This window comes from Ixodes scapularis, unplaced genomic scaffold (genome assembly GCF_016920785.2).
Source record: "Ixodes scapularis isolate PalLabHiFi unplaced genomic scaffold, ASM1692078v2 PGA_scaffold9__187_contigs__length_104089568, whole genome shotgun sequence".
In the NCBI taxonomy this organism is placed as follows: domain Eukaryota; kingdom Metazoa; phylum Arthropoda; class Arachnida; order Ixodida; family Ixodidae; genus Ixodes; species Ixodes scapularis.
In genome coordinates, this window is record NW_024609884.1 from 10,405,741 (window position 1) to 10,425,279 (window position 19,539).

Sequence of the window (19,539 nt, forward strand, 5' to 3'; positions counted from 1 at the left end):
CGGTTCGACTGACTAGGTTTTACCTCTGGTCAAACCTGGTAGACAGGGTTGAGACTTTAGGCCGGAACCACGTGGGAGAAAGTCTCAATTTGCCTCTGTCCCGCCTGTACCCACTGTGCCAGTTAATTTTACTTATAATAATAAATGAATTAATCTTTTTATTTCCTTTTGCATAGTATACAAAAGTAGGAAAGCAAGACAAAAGGCTGCTTTATTTGCAGCTTGACGAGGCCCTCTACCTCCCTCACACAATGGCAGAAAACAGCGGAAATACTTCACAAAGCAAAAATATGAAGAACACACATGAAACAAAAATAGTACTTGTTAAAAAGGCAAATACCAGCAACTAGCGCAATAATAAAAGATGACGGAGGAGCAAATTATCAGAAGACCTTACAACAGGATCAAGTAGCGTCACTACGTTTCACTCATTATGTTACGTAACATAGATCTCGATAATGTAGTAACCTCAACATTTCTATTTTGAAGCTCATTTAGAAGGGATGGCAAAGTATATATGAAAGATACCAAACCATAATTTGTGCGCGAAGTATTAACACACCAGCTCTCCCAGGTCGAGTTGCATATGCTGGGCTTGTTCTCACCAAACCCGACAAACGAAAATAAATATGTGGTTATTTTGTTTTAGTGCCATTACATATACCCATATCAAGCGATGATTGTGCAAGAGATAGATTGGCATAACTTTATACAGTGATGAACGCAAGTATGGAACGTTTGCTACAACACGAAGTGCCTTCTGTGCTAAAAAAAAAATTGCGTCAGATTTTGCTTTGTTGTTAGACCCCAAACGAGGTGGCAGTACACGTAGTGGGTGTACACCAGAAAATAATATAGAAGCAATTTTACTCCCACTGGAAATTCATAACGACCTTTACATATAATTCCAATAGCTCTACAAACTTTCTGGCGAATATGTACCATATGTAGATTCCAAGAACGTGTAGCAGAAAAAGTACACCAATTATCTTTACAGATTTTGCAATTTCCAACGAGGACGATCCAAGCGTGATATTCGAAGGGAATATGATTTGACGATTTCGTGGTTTAAAGAGCACACACTGTTTAATCGGTATTTATTTTTAAACAATTTATTTTAGCCCATCAATGAAGGTGCGCCAAGGCAGCGTTTGCCTTACCCTCAATCTCAGAACATGTATGATCTTTAATAAAAAGAACAGTATCGTCCGCATACGAAACAAACCTGGCTTCTGGTGCGGGCTCCAGTCCCTATTTTACTTGTGGATGAATTATAATCATTTAGGCCAGTGGTTCTCAACCAAAAATGTTGAGGGGATTCCTTTTCGGATCGGCGGAGGTAGTGGGGCCCGGGACCCCATCCGCCCGCGGAAGGGGGCGGTATTGAATGATTGCAATGACAAAGGGGTAAATTAAGAAAATTAAACGTATGCAAACCAACTTGGCAGTCCTAATAACACAGGATAATTCACCCTACTCACTCAGCGCACATGGTTTCGTCTACTTAGCTCTGTAGAACAGCCAGCATCAATAAAAAAGCCTTCAGGGATCCCAAAGGGTCCGCGGACCCCCCTTTGAGAACCGCTGATTTATGCTAACAAATTGTGTACGATATAGCAAATATGATTGGAAAAAGTTTAAGTGCCGTGCCGCGAACTCAATAGTACTCTAAACTTTTTTTTAGCAGTGTAGTGTGGTTGATGAGATTCAAAGCATTTAAAAAAAAAAAAAAAAATCGACGTACACACTCAGCATAAGCTTTTTATATACTCGAAAGATTTGAAGATTTCTTCTTTTTGTACCAAGAGTGCTGTTTCCGTTGACCTCTGTTTTCTAAAGCCATGCTGAGATTCGGACAGTATCGAGTTTTTCCAGGTAAGAAGAAAGTCTTAGTTGTATTATTTTTAAGCTCTTTCGAAAAGGTTGAAAATAAGGAAATTGAAAATAAGGAAATTGGAAAATAAGGAAATTTTTAAACAGATTTGCATCACCGCCCTTATATATCATATTTGAATTTTCCCTAGTTATTGTCCACGATTTTAGCCTTCCCATAGTTGCCTTACACCCTTTCGAGGGATCCGTGGTTTTACGGACGAGTGGACGCATCCAGCGACTTTCTCCCCGGTGGCTTCTCCGGGGTCCGAAGCCACGTCCATCCTTAGGATCTCCGAGCGATATGATTGGTTGACTCCTAACGTGGACAGCGCGCCTCTGGTGGTTCAATTTGTACCGATGGAAAATTTTTCCATAGGTTCTCATTTGTCAACTTGAAATTTAAAAAAAAAAAAAAATAATAATAATAAGAAAAACTGTTTTTGTTGACAAGTATTTTTCACTGAAACAGGCGCTCACAATGTCATTTCTTGTCTTGACGATAGTAACCTTAGGTGGACGTCGGCTGATAGAGAACTTTCGTTTTTCTCAGTTATCTTTTGATACAGGTAACGTCATGTTCTCAAAATGTAGCAAACGTGGTCGAAGGACACGAACGCTTACGAACGATGGAAAGCGGACGGTAACCGTTAAAATGCTGACAGAAACGCATTTCTTGCTGAAAACGTTTTTAGTAGACTCTAATAAAGAAACATTCACAGAAAAGATTTCGTTTATATGCTTTAAAACTGAGAAAGAATTAAATGTAGTAAAACATATAAAATAGCGCAACAGAAACGAGGACAAGAAGTAAAAATATGTTTTACTAAGATGAACCAACTAGCCCAACAACGTACCTTACTAAATTAAATGTAGCATGCGACGTGACAAACACGAGCTAACACTTGGTCTGCCCCGCTTTATCCGGAACTTGGAAGCCGATCACAGCGCCAGTCTTAACGCGGCGGCTTCACTAGTTCTGAGCCGTCACTGCACAACTGGGCACCGAACTATACCCGTTTTCACCTCAAGAAAACAGTAAGTTTTGCGCATTGTTCATACGCCGCGCGAAATAGTTCTCGCCAGATTTGGTTGTCGGAGGCACAGGCGATGCTTTTGGCGTTTGAAACGTGCACTCCTTGATAAGATAACGTGTATCCACTCTAAAGTGCTAATAAATATATCTTAAATCTCCACCTAAAGCTGAAAATTATTAATCATCCGCGAGAAGCCGGACTTTTTTTCCTATGCTTCTTGAGGTGCAAACGGGTATAGGTGCAATGGGGGACACGGGGCTAGGGACTTGTGTCGCCAGCGGGGCGCCGCGAAGGGGCGTGTACGCGTGGGCCAGGTGGGTTAATTTTTGATGAGACATTAGCAGACTGTCGCCGCGAAGCGGCGTAGACGAGGGGGCCGCAGAGATTAAAGGGGCGGTGCAACAATTTGCGGACTTTGACTAATTAATTGCGGGAATTGATCCCGGCCACATATAAACGAAGGACCGAAAACTATTCTTTCCTACTTGCCCTAATTTTCATTAAAAAAAATAAAAGAAATTGGTATCTCCGGCACCCCTCAACTCAACATTGAAGCGGCACCAGCTTCGCCTGTGACGTCATTCGGAGTGGCGTTGGTTTCCGGTTGGGTTCTTCTGGCTTCCGTTTCCCCAACGCTCGCCGCTCTCCCGCTCTCCCGTCGATTCCCGACCAACATGGCGGCGCGGCGGGCAGTCGAAGTCAAAGTCGAGGTCGAGACACCAGGAACAATAACGATTCCACGATACTACGGACCACGACCAACGCACTCCGTCGAGCGAGGGAAAGACAAAACGTCCGGGTTGCTCGTGTAGCCACCGCAGGCGCCACGGGCGTCGACGGATGACGGCGACGGCAGGTTTTGTTGACTTGCGGTAGATGGCGCCACAAATAATTCATACCCTTTTAGCGGCAATATTAGGCTTTTGAAGCGTTTCTGCGTGCCTAAACAACAAGATTTTTTAAACTTAACCTTAAATCAAGCTTACAATTGCCTAACACTATCACTTACAAAAACCACTCCGAATGACGTCAAACCACAGGTTCCATTTGCGGCCACCATGTGGCCACAGGTTGGGAAAAAAAGCGTTTTTTCTTTTGCGATTACGCAGCGAAATAGAGGTATTTTGGGGTATGGTGGCACTTTTTCTCTTACTTATGCCGAAGTAAACAATATAAAAAATACAAGCTGCACATTCGTTCACTGTTAAAATCATTGCACCGCCCCTTTAACACGCGCCCCGGTGATACCCGCCGTCTCGCATTGCGCCTCCGTAAAAAGCAACCCGTTTTCGCAAAGCGCATTGTTTATACGCCGCGCGTAGTTCTTACATATTTGGTTGCCTGAGGAGGAAACAATACTTTTGGCGTTTGGAACGTGTTCGTCTTGATAACATATATATAATCTAATATCCACGTACACATATCTCAACTCTCTACATAAAAGGGGATATTAGTAATGCTCCGCGAAGAGTCGGACTTTCTTTTTCTTTACTTTTTTTTTTTTTTTTTTTGTCTTTTATATTGCGATTTTTGAGGTGGAAACAGACCTGATGAAGCAGCAGTTGCTGGAACGCGTCTCCGACTGGTGTAGTTTAGTGCGTCCAAAAATGTGGTCCCTCAATTTCCGCCTGGTGACGTCATGGAAGTGTCACGCTGTCGCCGGTCGCGATCCTGGCGGTGTCCTAGCAGCGGTGGTGATGTGGCACGATGGCAGACGCCTGTTCTGCCGCAGGTCGCTCCCTAGTGTGACAGTCCACGGAAGCTTCGTCTGTCAGAAGTTGGGACGCCGTGACGACAGTGACGCTCGCGTTTTCGCGTGGCAATGAAGGGAACAGGGGGGAAGGCCGAGCCGTTTGCAGACGATCAGATCAACGCTTTCGTCACCCATGCGGCCCATTAACCACGTGACCTCGATCGAGCAGTTTGAAACCATGTTTGAAACTCTGTGGCTGTGTTCCAAATCTTACCCAAATGAACCCGAGTTACTCCGGCGGGTCGTGTCACTTGACAACACAGATTGAAGAACGCTGGACGCGGGTAGGTTTTGGAACTCCAAGGTACAAAACAGTAAGATCGAGTAAATTTTGGAACACGGCCTCTGTAATACGAGCATGACACTCTCTGTGACGTCATTTGTTGCTACTTTGGGACCACTTTTGATGAACGTAGGACCTTAAACACTCCAATCGGAGGCGCACTCGAGGTACCGAACGCGAGTCCGAACTTCGAAGTCTAGTTCAAAGAAGTAGTAGACCGTTTTTCTCCTCCGCTACGGTATCCGTGAAGAAAACGCCCCAGCTACGCATGCGCGCCGCCAGCCTTGTCTGCATAGTTCAAGGTCTTGTGGCGGATTACGGAGCGCTATCCGGGTGCTTAGCGGGCTGCGGAAACGGTCTACTACAACTCCCCACTGACGCAGCATTCGCCTCGCGCTAGCCTACGGTAGGTCACCAAAAAATCACGCGGTCTGATTACGAAGGCTGCGCACTTGGGGTAGATCGACGTGTCGAAAGGAACGTCGAAAGCCAAAGTAGCAGTATCTGAGGCCTTCAGCGGAAGCACGTCGCGCGCACAAAGTAGACGCATCGGAGGCCTCCAAGCCAGTCTTTCACGGCGTCGCGTCATTACATGACTAAAGTAGCGAATCGGAAATGGCGCCCAAAAAACGAAGGAGCTTATTGCCAGCCCGAGCTCACGCTGAGCGAAAACGTCGTAAAGAGGCTACTAGCCTGTCCTTGGTGGAAATCCTTCGAGGCCGCGTCTTCATGAGTCATGAGGCCCCAACGTGAATCACATTTCCCCCGTCCTGCCCTTGCCGGCAGAGAACGAGCTCTTGTGCGAGAAGGGTATTGGAATCCCGCCCCCTTCTTGTATCGTGAGGCATTTCCGCGCTGGCGATGGTGCAAGTTGTGTCATCTTTGCAGCAATGCAAACGATTGATACAGACCGGCAGCGGCGTGATAAACATGTTCGCGGTCACGCGCGCATTCGCCATGCATTTTGCGCGCATGCGTGTTATTATATCATAAAAATATGCAAATTACAGTGAAGTGGCTGAGTTTACCAAGATTTTGATTTTAACTCATTCTGTACCACGGAAAAAAGTCAACTTACATTTAAAATTTTTTTTTTTTTTGATAACTATCTAGCATATAATACATCAAAGTGTAGGCAATCAGGTGCTCTTCGCAGCAGCCGACACTAGCTTCGTTCGATTTACCCGCACCTCCTGCACTGGTGCAGAAAAGTGTGGGGCGGTGTACTTCCGGTCGTATCTCAATGCACATGCCGGAAGTACACCGCCCTACACCTGTGCAGGAGATGCAGGTAAATCGAATGAAGCTGCTGTTGTGAGCGTTGTCGTTCGATGTGCGCGCTTTTCAACTTCAGACGGTAGTGTTCTGTTGATTGCCTGTGATTGTGAGTGGAAGCCATGATCATGACCCTTACTCTAACACTGGTTTCAATCTGATATCGGTGCTACCTAAGCAACGCATAAGGACGGTAGCCCAGATGAGACAGCGGCTTGAGTCTCTTGGCGGTCGTGACAGGGTTTCACATGTTTATTCTTCGGGCGTGTCCACAGACGCTATTTAGGTGCAGAGCCGTATATTGGGAGAGTCTGGCCAGTGGGTTTGGCAACGAAGGTGCTGGAGAGGAGAAAAGTGAAGGAAAGGGAGGAGAGCACTGAAAGAGCGTAGGAGAAAGAAGCGAGCAAAGAGGAGACGACTGCCATTTTAACACAACGCTGTCGGCGCGCCGGGCACTGTTGAGGCTACGCGTCGCCTGCTACGGGCTTATTTCTTTTTCACCTGAATAAAAGTTTGCTTTCAAACATGTAGAAACTTTGGGGCGTCGACTAATGCACCACCTATTTTTTTCGTATGGCCTTGATTAGTGCCACTAAATAACCTATGCTTCAAAGTAACAACACTTACCCATCTTGGCTTAAAATCTTGATTGCCTGTTACCTGAAGCTTTATTTGAAATCACAGGCAACATTTTTCCGTCCTCCACAAATGTTTTAACAGTTAGACAGAACAGAGCAATATTACATGTGTTTCCTAACACCGAATCTAATGCTGAGGAAGTCGCAGTTTTGAATCATGACAATCGGCAGTTGCGTCTGCTCTGCACTAGCACCAAGATGGCAGTGCCCACAATAATATCAGGGAACATAGTGCTGATACTCTAAGTGTAGCTTATTTAGTGGCTCTAGCCTTGATATTACACCTTTGAATAGTGATTACAGTGTAATAAGGTAATTACGGTAGTGCACACAGCTTGTGTAGCCTCTTGCATCGTACTGAAAAAGAAAACAAAATGTGATGGTGCATTTGTAAAATTTCACAAATTGCACATTGTTTCTTATGCAAATTGTATTTATTAAGGTAATAATATGCTAAAAACTTATGCAATGCATAATTGTAGCTAATTATTGTGACAAGATAATGAAACACACTAAAAATATGCACAGACGCTTAACATCACCAGATAAAGTGAACATAGTGAAATAGTAAAATTATAATACATGTACTATTGTGGGGTACACACGGGGCCTAACTGTTAGCTTTAACGAAGATAAAATTAACAAAGTATTTAGGTAAAATAAAGTGGTACAATAATGTAAGAGAGACATGCTGGCTAGTTTTGACCGAAAAAAATACAACCAATAATCTATGCAAGATAATGAGTTACTTGAAACACAGCAAAGATCCGTAGAGCTCGAGCGAAAACCGTTAAATAGCGAATTTAGTTTCGTAGCCGTAATTCAAACAAAACATTTATTTTGATTTGTCAAAAACCAAAACCCAAATCGAAACCAGAAACAATTACCTGGTTCGTAGCCGATACATTATAGTGGTTCGACAATAACAACATTTTGGCAAATATTTCCGATAAGAAATCCCACAACGTCGGTTTCTGCCAGTTTAATTATTTTGTTAAAATACCTGCAGGCGGACTACAGAGTTTGTGGGTGCGTAGAAGTAAATCGGAATAGATAAAACAATCCCTGGTTGATTGACTATTTGATGTCTATTTTTAGGTTAGTTGTGGTTTTGTGTACGTCATATCAATGCTGCTTTTCTTCTAACATTCTCTGAGAAGCTCAAGACAAACAAAAAGGATATAACCAAGGGAAAGAAAGAACTCTCATACAGTAGCTGTAAAATAGTTATCCTTTTGCATGAAAAACCAATAACAGTGCGAGAAAATTGCAAAGGGAAATAAATTTCCTTATGACATAGTTTAAAATAGTTATGTACCGTGGCGCATGGAGTCAATAAGAAACCTTCCACGTTTACAATAATAATAAAAAAAAAAAGCTCATAAACCTTGAAAAAAAAGTTTTTTTTTTCTTTACAAAAAGCAGCAGAGATTGGGATAAAGAATTTTACATATCTCATTTTGGGACTGTAGAATTATTTCACATCTCTCAGTCTCACCCACCTTCAAACAACTTCTGACTCAATGTGCCAAGTGAAAAAAAAAAAAAAAAGTAGATATATTTTTATTTGTGTACATAGGTGTTTGAATTATAAAATATTACGTTGCATCGCGTGCTCCATCTGCATCGAACCCATTTTCAATAGCCTGCGAAAATGAAATAATCCAATTCCCATCGTGCGAACACAACATAGAAAAAGGAGCAGCTATCATCCAGGCATTTCCAACTTTGCAGTGTAGCAACTGCTGTCGAACAAAAAGAATGAAATTAAACAAACAACTGCACTGCGCGAAAAAACGACTCACAAGGGCGCGCGTTTGGAATTTCATTTTTTGTGGTGGTGCTCAGGTACTTATTCCCCACCAATACAAGCCTCGTTGTTCATTGGACCTAAATTATAGAATTTATTAAGTTATTTTGTAAAAGAGTTTGAAGCACTGTTATCGCGTCCCAAGGCACCCGACAATGCACTCCTGGCACTGCCCGGCTGTGCACGGAGCAGGGGACGTCGCGGTACTAAGGAGCGGGGCGCCTCCCACATCGTGACGTCGCCGTCTTCCAAGCGCCGACCACTCCCAAAGCACGGCGAAGGCTACGTGGTCGCTACACTACCCCTTTAAGCCACTGTACTGTGATATTTAAAATTCATAAATACACAAAGTGTGCCCCATACCAGGGTTGGGCAGTATCGCGATACAAATGTATCGCGATAGTATTTCAGAAATACATTTCGTATCTGTATTTCTGTATCGCGATACATTTTTTTCACCAGTATCTGTATTACTGTATCGGAATACATTTTGAATGCTCCTTTGTATTGCAATACAATCAGGGTGAAATGTATTTCGTTACATTTCTTGATAAATACCCCCCCCCCCCCCCCCCCCCCCGGAAAAAAAAAACTTAACGCATTTTTTTTTTTTTTACTTTTGAGGGTTTTAGGGCCAAGGAGGTGCTGGGGAATTGTTACCATACTGACCAAGGTTCCTTCCGATCCTCCAAACTATTTTCCTATGCGTCATCTTCGCCCTTCTGAGAAGTGTTGCGTGGTCGGGGACTCGAACTAGGTGGCGTGCCAGGAGTAGAGTCGGAGCATCTTCTGCCGCAGGTCCTTAGGTAGGGATGCCTTGAATTATTATTTGCTGACATCCAATGCCCGCTGCTAACCATCTCTTTTGCCTTAGCGTACGCAGTACACCCGGCCGGCAAAGCTGAGTCACAGTCCGTTGCAGTTCGAGCCTAATGGTGGTTGACTTAAAATAGTAGGATGACCCACGCAGTGAAGTTCAACAGATATTCAGATGCGTCTGCTGCTTCGCCCGTAATATTGCACGACTTAAGGGTACGTCATCAGCCGACGTGAACGTGACCCGCTGCTCTGGTGATCTGAAACCGAGCACGGAAGTCAGACGTGGCCTCGCTGTGCCGACCCAGACTTCGTACACCTGCGACTCGTCTCGAGTTCGCTGTTTCTCAAGGAGCTCGCACTTGTGCCGGCAATATCAGGTCGCAATCCACGAGGTCTCTATTTGGAGTAATCAAGACAAAACCTGAGGACTGCAATCCATGCGTCGGTGGCAGGGGGTCGACAGGAAAGACCTTTACAATAGAGATGCCACCGTATCGTTTTTTCAACCGTAAGAGAAGATAAGACAGGTGTTCCAGGATGCTTCAGGTAGTCCACTATTCTCGAAAAACCCAAATAACACTTCCTGCTCGATCTTCATCGAGGTAACCTGCAACGAAAGTACGTATTGTCCTGTCATACAGCAGCGTGCTAAAGTTTCATGTTCAAGGCCACACCTACAGATAAAGAATGCCAGTTAATTCCACCGTGACGTCATGGGATAAATGTTGACAGGGGCGTCCTTATTGGACTGGGACGTGGTGATTTAGGATGACATATACTTTATTTAGAGGTCGAAGTCTTTTGGCATCCCTCATCAGACAGACAGGATGTCAGGGAAGGGACCGCGGTCAGTCCTTGATGGAACGTTTTTTTGAGCCCATTGAAAACTCCTCGTCGTCCGAAATCACTACCTTCAAAACAAATTTCCAAGCCTACGGTAAAGTAATTTCAGGATAAGAAACTTCAACCTCCAACTTCAAGCATCTCATTTGGCGTCTCAAACAAGTTTTAAAAATGTATTGCAACATCAGTATTTTTGTATTTGTATTTCTGCCCTCCCTAAAATGTATTCCTGTATCTGTATTTCCAAATACTTTTTGCCTCTTTCTAAAATGTATTTCCGATACGTATCGCGATACACTTTTACAGATGTATCTCAGTATCAGTATTTTAGCTACTATTTTAATGTATCCCAGTATTTGTATTTCCAAATACATTTTTGAGTATTTCTGCCCAACCCTGCCCCATACACACCACTATCACTTCTCTGAGTTGAGCTTTAGCTGATACTATCCTTTTTGTGGTCCGTTGCTCCCATAGCGTCATGCCATTGTTCCATGCAAAGCTGCATCCTCACAGGCATTTTTAGTTTTTGCACAAAACATGTGATTATGATAAAGCAGTGTTCTAACTTCCCCTTTGCTAGTGTTTTTATGACTTGCGGCACATGATATGTGTGCCCCAGCTCATGATGGCCTAGAAAGCTAGAACGGCACTTTCCGAACACCTAATATACTGTGCTTCAGAGATGAAATGGTGCTGTAACAGAAATCAAATGATCCAACATCGTCCACTGTCCTCATTGCAACTGTCACAAAAAAAAAAAAAAAAAAACAACAACACTAAAAGTATTGTATTTTCCGGTGTATAAGACGCACCTCTGTATAAGAGGCGCCCCCCACTTTTCGCAAGTTTTTAAGTAAAATTTGGTATAAACACACCACTGAAAATTGTGGAAAAAAAGTGTTATCTATGAGATGCATCATTGTATAAGACGCACCACCACACTTTTCGCAAGTTTCTAAGTAAAATTTGGTATATAAGACGTACCTGTGTATAACACGCACCGCCGAAAATTTTGGAGAAAAAATGTGTCTTATACTCCGGAAAATACAGTAGTTAAATAATGTGATTGAAGCTATCTTTGTATTGGCATCCAATATCAGCAGGACGCCACGTTTGACAAGTGCCCTCGTGGGTCGTGCAGAGATTTCTTTCTGATAGCTCCCCAGTTTGGGAGAAAGCACAAAACAATGTTGAAACCAAAGGTGTAATTCTTCGACTGTTCGCGAGATGGCGCAAAATGTTCCTGCGCGCCAAATTCAAACTTTGGCCATGCGTGAAATCCATTGATGATGGGTGATCAAAGGCCAGTGGGCATGGTGTGGAAAGAATTAAAGAGGGTCAGTCTTGGTTGTCCGTGGATCTGATTTCTAACACGGCTCTCAAGGTCACATTTTATACTCAATAACATTTTGAAAGTTATCCAATTCTTGTGCATTTTGATTGTGGAACAGCCCTTATTAAGTGCACCCGGTGCTTACATGCTCTTTACTGTCTGGTGCAGGAATCTGCCACACGTGTGGGGAGAAGGTCACGGGTGCTGGACAGGCTTGCCAAGCCATGGGGAACCTGTATCATACAAACTGCTTCATCTGCTGTTCCTGTGGTAAGCTGTGGTGTTTGTGCAACTCTCTCGTTAATACAAACATTAAAATTCCATCCTTAAATCCTCATTCCTCCCCATTCAAACGGGGTAAAAGCTTATGGTTCTGAAAGACAATTCTAGACAGGCTCTGGCTCTTCAGAAATTATCTCTAATGAGGTCCCTAGGGCCTTATAATTGCGCTTCACAAAGAAATGCAAAACAAAGTGCTCAGTTTGCGTAGTCGAGGTGCAAACAAAAGTTATTGTGCATTTAAAAAAATTAAGCAAGGTTTATGCTTGCTTAAGTTTTCTTTAACCTTTTGTGTAAATAACATAAATAACAAAAATAGCTGAGAAAGTTAAGCATCCCAATACTAGTGTAGGTACGGAGCACTTGGTGAAATAATTAGAACTAAAGCGAGAGTACAGGCAAGCTGGATCGGTGTTTCAAACAATCGGCTAATCCACACATACTGTTTGACGTGCAACCACTTCGACGTTTCGACTTGCAAAAAATGCCCAAAGCATGGCACTGTCTGGCGGGGGCAACCGAATGTTTCGCAGCACAAGGACGTAAAACATGCAAAATGAGAAGGTAGTCGGCTTTATTTGAGTGTACACATGCTGAGCAAACGAAAGTTTAACATGCTAGACACTCATGAACCAAGCTTTGGACCACTAGGCTTAGTCTAGGCCAAGTCACAGAGACAACATAATCATCAACGTGCAGGCAGACAGATAAATCTTGACATACTTCTCTCTGTGCCGCTAAAAGATAGGCTAGCTGCAATCCATCCTTTTACATATAGCAACACGGCTGTAGCAGATAAAAACTTGCTCTTCAAACGGAAACTAAGAAAGACATGAGAAAAGTTTCTGCAATGTGTGTATACCAGCCCACTTACCTTTGTGTTACTGGACTAAAGCTAAAGAATACGGAACCATGGATGAATCGGGCAACGTCGCTCACATGCTGTTAAAGCTTTATTTTTACTGTCTTGCCTATCCTCTTCGGGGAAACCATAAAATTTCTTGCTTTCTGAGTTGTTATGAAAAGTGTAGCGACAGCCTTCTGGAAGGGGCAACACCACCTATGGCTACGTAGTTACGGTGCTCTACAAAAGATATCGCGTGGTACATAAAAAAATGGCGTCGTTCCGTGAATATAAAGAAAAAAAAACATATCTAAGTCGCATCGTTGTATAAGGCACGCCAAGAAAAATGTTTGAAAAAACTGTGGCTTATACACCGGAAAATACGGTGTTTGGGATCAAATAAAGGGTAGGGCAATTTTCATAGAAGCTTGACATTTGTGTATGAAGCTGTGCCACTCTTCCCTGACGAATCTGTGGTATACAAATTAAGCCAATAAACCACAATTTTATTACTAGAATATAAAGTAGGGAGTGTAGAACTTCAGGCTGTCTAGTCTATATTATTAAAATGTAAATATTTGTGAAAGAAAAACTACACATAAATGAGGAGCATTTTCTTGCGCTGATTTGTCAATACATCACTTTTCTTCATTATGTTTTTAACTTAATGACAAATAAAATGAATGCCCAATTCCCTAGTAAATTTCAGTTCATAAACTTCTGAAACAAGGTGTAGGAATACTTTTATTGTGAAGCAAAATATGCTTTCATACAAAGTTTGGAGCTAAAAAGTGAAACTGAGAAATATGAATTCAAACATTGAGACCTTTTACTTTATTAATTTCTTGCAATCTGTGTCCTTCAAAAAAGCCCCAGCAGAGTAGGTCTCTCCCTCAGCTGCCTGGTCCTATTGTCTCTTGAGAATTTCCTGCAGCATCCTTTGTTTGTGGGCCACATGGAAGACTATGCTATGTGCCTTCTGCTTTGCTTTTGAGATCTTGGATTGCACGGCTTTGTGCTGCACCTTGCGACTCCCAGCCTCTATCCCCATCTAAAAAGGATCCCTCTAAAAGCCCTGAAGGCCCATGTTGAACTCGAGTACTGCGAGTACAACAGCTGCTTCTATCATTTTTTGAGACACAAGGTCCGTCTTCAAACGGCACCTCTAGATCAGAGCATTGAGTATGTTGTTCGCATTCTGATTCTTCATTCGGACACAACTCTAGAGAAGGTCATGCCAGGGAACATGGTTGACCAGAGGAACCAAATCTTTTGTAATTTCCCTAAAGAAGGTGGGGCTGTGCAGCTGCGGCTTTCCCACTGCACACCCAGTCAAACTTGTTCACAACTGATTATCCTGGTCATGACTTCACCGGTAGAAATCCTAGGAGGACACCGCCACAATGTCTGTCGCCATTAGTCCATTGTTGTGCTATCACATCAGTGCATAGTCATATTGTTTATTGTTCTAACTCGGGTCTGTTTGTGTTTAGTGCTGAGCTGAGTACTTAAATAAATTGGAACTAACTGTGGTTACCTTTTCTTTTTACCTGAATTTGAACATAAAAAAATGCTCACAACTTACTAAATCTCTTACAGGTAGGGCACTCAGGGGGAAAGCCTTCTACAACGTGCATGGCAAAGTGTATTGTGAAGAAGACTACCTGGTATGTATGACACGCTTAATCAGTGCAAAGTTAATGTGGATATTTGATTAAGCAGTTGCTCATTTAATTTTATATCCGCCATGATACCTCTTTCAGAATATTAATTGCTATCAAACTTGCCATATCTTAGAAGTGTGAGGCTGTTTCTTTAGGGGAACCAGTCATTGCTTGAAAACTTGGGGTTAATATCAGCACCACAGCTTCCATTCAGCTTCGAAACTTTGGACGTTGCAACCTACCTCAGCATATACGGTAGCTTTTTGTTAATTTGTTTTAGAATGGTTAGTTTCGGAATTTTATATATATTTTTCTATTGCAATGTCTACATCACCATTTGTGGCAAGGCAGTGTGGATGGGAGGTACAAAAAAGACAGCTAGAGGCGGAAACAATAATGATGTCGTCATCAAGAGTACTTCTCCATTGGATTCTAAGTTGTAATACTGTGTCTTGCAGTACTCCGGTTTTCAGCAGACTGCAGAGAAATGTGCTGTCTGCGGCCACCTCATCATGGAAATGGTGAGTGACTGTGCGACTCGCATAGTTTATAGCGTTCTTGTTGGAGGACGCCGAACTTCCGTATCTGTGATATGCAACTTGCTGGGTTTCCTCGAGACTATGATAAATAGAAAAGGTACTGTACTAGTAGTTCCAACTTTTTTTTGTCAATATTATTTTAATTTGTAAAACTGTATAGGTGACAGAGACATAAGCAATAATCCAGCAACATTGGCTTGATCAGGTCCAAGCCTCTTTCCTTGGTATGGCAGACAGACAATCATGAGAGAAGAAAAGAAGCAAGAAAGACATCCATGCAACAGACAACTAATCCACAGACCTTATTCAGTTTGAACCACATACCCTAAAATCCATTTGGCATATTTTTAATGTTTAAAACTGTAAACATGAAACCTTAATGATAAGGTATTGAAGCACATGCCATATTGGAATATAAATGTCAGAGAAATTTAGAGCATATAGAGAAAAGTCTCCTCCTCCTTGAAGCAAAGATTCTTGCTTTGTTTACATATTTTGCTTCCTTTTGTACCCTGTTGCTATGGCTTTTGCAACTGGGTTCCATGGTCCCTGAGGTGGAAGTAATGTCAGATAAGGTATCTTGTGCATTCTTCTATGACTGCTCTTATCTGGTACTCCTAGCACATTCACAGTGTTTGTTTAAACCTGCTGCTGCATTTGATGCAAACTCCATAAGTCACCTGCAGTCTCATGAGACAAAATTTGCTGTGTGACACTGTTAGCATGAACATGTTTCTCATTCTCTTATTGTGCTTATTGCTGCTAGTTTACTAATGCATGATGTGTCTTTATTTCTTAGAAAACTGTTAGTGGTGCTCTCACCAGCAAATAGATGTGGTTGGTGATATTTAACAGGACTATCAGATTATGCTCGCAGGTTTCATAGGCTACTTAATGCAACTCAGATAAACTAGTAAAGTTACAATACTAAGACAATAAATCACTATCCTCAAGGCTATTGGTGTGCTATAATGTCCAATAATAACTTAGGTGTTGAATTAGTAGTGCTTGATGCTGAATTGGTGAGCGGCTTTTGGCAACTTCCGGTTCCTTAGGAAATTTTGTTTCACTGTTGACAAACGACGACGGTGAGCTGCAAGCTTGTGCAAGCATAATTCTGAAACCTCCAGACTGTAGTTTTCAGAACCATGCTTAGACAGGCTTGCAGATTATCGTCGCCGTTTGCCAACAGCTAAACAAAATTTCCTAAGGAACCAGAAGTTGCCAAACGCCGCTCACCTATTGTGTGATTAAGATATGAAGTATTGCTGATCTTGTATTTGGGAGCAGTAAAATAAAGGTACTGTCGACCTTACTAATCGGAATATAATTTTTACAGTGAAGTTTTATGGTTTCAAACCAGAAGAATATCTCTAATCTGTCACGAAGACTTCTTGCTCGAAAAAGCGCTCCTCCCTGCAACACCACCTGGCATGAGGCGGCAACTTTAACACTCTGTCGCAATACTCTAATTAAATTTCACCGTGGTGGTCATCTATTCAGTGTCTGTGTATAGGAGTTACAGTAAAAGCCTGTAGATTAGACGACAGACTTTCATAACTACAGTGTTCTCTGAACTCTGCATGGTGCAGCAGAGTTGACACTGGCGCTACCACTTCCAGATCTTGCAAGCCATGGGCAAATCGTACCACCCTGGCTGCTTCCGGTGCTGCATCTGCAACGAGTGCTTAGACGGCGTGCCATTCACAATTGACATGGACAACAAGATCTACTGCGTTAATGACTATCACAAGTAGGTGCTCTTGTTCTTCTGCTGCTTAGAATGAATGCTTCACTGTTCTGGGTTTGATTTGTCTGTTATTTAGGAAGGTAGCTATCAACAGCTATTTACGATGCCAAGTAAACATTTTGAGAAACTCCTGTGAGACATGCCATTTCGAGAGCACTTGGCCAGGCCACAGGGAACTTGGGATTTATCTTTGTAGATATAGATATTATAGTGGATATGGAGAGTCGAAACACACATGAAATATTCTAGTTGGAATATTAGGTAGCACATTGGGTGTGGTGGCAATTGGATGTAAGTGGCATCATGTAGTGCCTTAAAGAGTCTTTTCTGTCTTCATGGTTTGCCCTAGTATGAAAACAAGTATATATGTAAGTTAATTACGGTAGGCTCCAGGTTTTAAATTCTTTTATACTATCTGAGGGTGTCTTGTTTTTGTAAATCTCATGTAACCACTGTTTCTGGCAGGATGTTTGCACCAAAATGTGCTGCCTGTGGGAAGGCAATCACGCCTGTAGAGGTAAGTCATTTGTATGCAGTTTCTCTGCTTTTGGCAGTGCACTCTGAAACTTTAATTCAGAAATAAGTGGATGCCTTGAAAGCCCCATGAAGTTAATAATAAACAAAAACAATTGCAGTGGGAGGGGGCCATCTTTAGTATGAACCACTGAATTACTGATCTTGCATTATATGTCAGTGTTTAGCACTGCATATTTAGCTCTATGATTTGTAGACTCAACTGAATTAAAATGGCTGATTGGGCTAGTCTGTTGTGATTCATTGTAAAGGGGCACTAAAGTGCTTTTTGAGATCCTCATTTTATGGTCATAACTCAATCTGCGAGTTCTAAGCATCCTAAGAAACCAGAAATTACATTTATCCGTGGCCGATTTGCATATTAAAAAATGGTCAAAGATTGCGACACTTGCTGTTGTCGCAAAACAACAGATGGCGCTACCGAAACTCGCTGAATAGTGTGGTCTTGTATGGTCGAACGACAGATGGCAGTTGTCAGCCCCTCGCAAGCAATGGGTTCCTGCGTAGACGAGCGGCCAACTAGTCCCGCTCATTTACGCATCCACGCGGGAACCCATCGCTCGCAAGTGGCTGACAAGTGCCGTCCGTCGTTCAACCATATTCAGCAAGGTTCGGTAGCGCCATTTGTCGTTCTGCGACAGCAGTAAATGTTGCTATCTTTGATGACTTTTTTAATATGCAAATCGGCTGCGGATTAGTTTAATTGCAGTTTTTTACAGCTGAGCTGTTAAGGGCTAGGTTTCCCAGGATCGTGTCCGGTATGTTGACACAAACCTACCTGGACAGCTACCGCCATCTATAAGCGACGGCGGCAAGCACACAACCAGTCTGGTTTCCGCCGTCGCTCGTAGATGGCGGCAACCTTTCCACCTATCATAGAAGAATATAGTTGGGCACGTTGGTGGGAATTCATTGTAGGAAACAGCGCGAAAAACAGACGACGAAGAAGAAGCACACGTAACGAGTGCAGCGCTCGTCGCGTTTGTTTCGTCGTCCTCGTCTGTTTTGCACGCTGTTTCCTACGCTCCTACGCTCTTATCAGTTTCGGTTTCGACTCACAATGGGTTGGCCGCGTGCCCTTTCGGGGAAAGGAGACAGGCTTCGGAAGGAGCGGCGACGTACGCATCAGCGCGAATGGGTCCGCAACTGCCGCAAAGCCGCTTTCGCCTCAAATTCCACTGCATCCAGCGCTTCAGATTCCCTTGCCAAAGAGCACATCTCGCCTGGAAAACCACCGCCGAGAACAGAACCAGCGATGTAAAGGGCGCCGGCGAACCAACGCCACGGACGACGATCGTGTCACGGAGGCCAAGCACAAGCGTGAGGCCCGCCGACATCTGCATTCCGCACAGGCTGAACAGTTCCCGGGTGCGACGGCGAGGTTCCGGAGGGAGTTGTGGGGAAATCATTTGGGTTCCCTACAAACTACGATCGTGGATACGCCGGAGACGTATCCACGATCGGCGGCGTGTCAGACGAAAAGAAGCGAGAATCGGGCGAGTGAGCGTTGAGGCAGTGTATCGAGTACAGCTCCGCTGGTCTTGCTTCTTCACGAGAGTGGAAAGGCTGAACATTTTTTTATGATGCTTAAAGCTCGTAGATTGAGTTATGACAATAAAACAAAGGTCTCCAGAAAGCACTTTAGTGTTCCTCTAACTTAAGGGTAGAAAGCCCAGAAAATGAAGCAGAAGGGGTTTTGTTGTCACCTTCTGCTTCACCCTCGTTTTCCTGGCGTTTTAGCCGCTTGGGTAGCTCTGAGGTAAAGTGCCCTGGATCCCCACGTGTCGAACTACGGATCCCCAGGTGTTGAGTTAAAATCCCCAGGGAGGTGCCTGCTGTCTGACAGAGACTTCTTGTGGAGATTTTGATTGCATGTCAAAAGATCCTCAGGTCTTAGTCCTCCACTGGGGCATGCCAGATGCCCCTCATTAGCACATATAACCTCCAAATTTAGATTTGAATTTTTCTTTGTGTTTTACTCTTAAGTAGACCCAACATTCTCTGTATGTAATAATGGTGGTTGTTTTTTCTCTTTTTTTTTTTCATTCTGAGACTATGCCAGATAAACCTTTGTAGTACGGGAGAGTTTTCTGAATGGTCATTTTACAGGGCACGGACGAGACAGTGAGGGTCGTTTCAATGGACAAAGACTTCCACGTCGACTGCTATGTTTGTGAGGCAAGTTCTTTCAATATCTTGTGTCGGTGGTGAACACGCACTTATCAGTGATGGAAGTGCTGCGCCGTTTGCACCAAATTGCTCC

The 19,539-nt window shown here is 43.2% G+C and overlaps 1 protein-coding gene across 1 annotated transcript in view; it reads left to right on the forward strand.

The window, feature by feature from the left end:
• LOC8031931 (Wilms tumor protein 1-interacting protein) overlaps positions 1-19,539 on the forward strand; it is a 111,932-nt gene that overhangs the window by 67,283 nt on the left and 25,110 nt on the right. The window contains exons 2-7 of the mRNA XM_029988966.4: positions 11,835-11,936; positions 14,389-14,456; positions 14,912-14,974; positions 16,615-16,745; positions 17,208-17,259; positions 19,386-19,454. Of these exons, the coding sequence (XP_029844826.1) occupies positions 11,835-11,936; positions 14,389-14,456; positions 14,912-14,974; positions 16,615-16,745; positions 17,208-17,259; positions 19,386-19,454 (485 nt within the window). The remainder of the gene's footprint in view (positions 1-11,834; positions 11,937-14,388; positions 14,457-14,911; positions 14,975-16,614; positions 16,746-17,207; positions 17,260-19,385; positions 19,455-19,539) is intronic.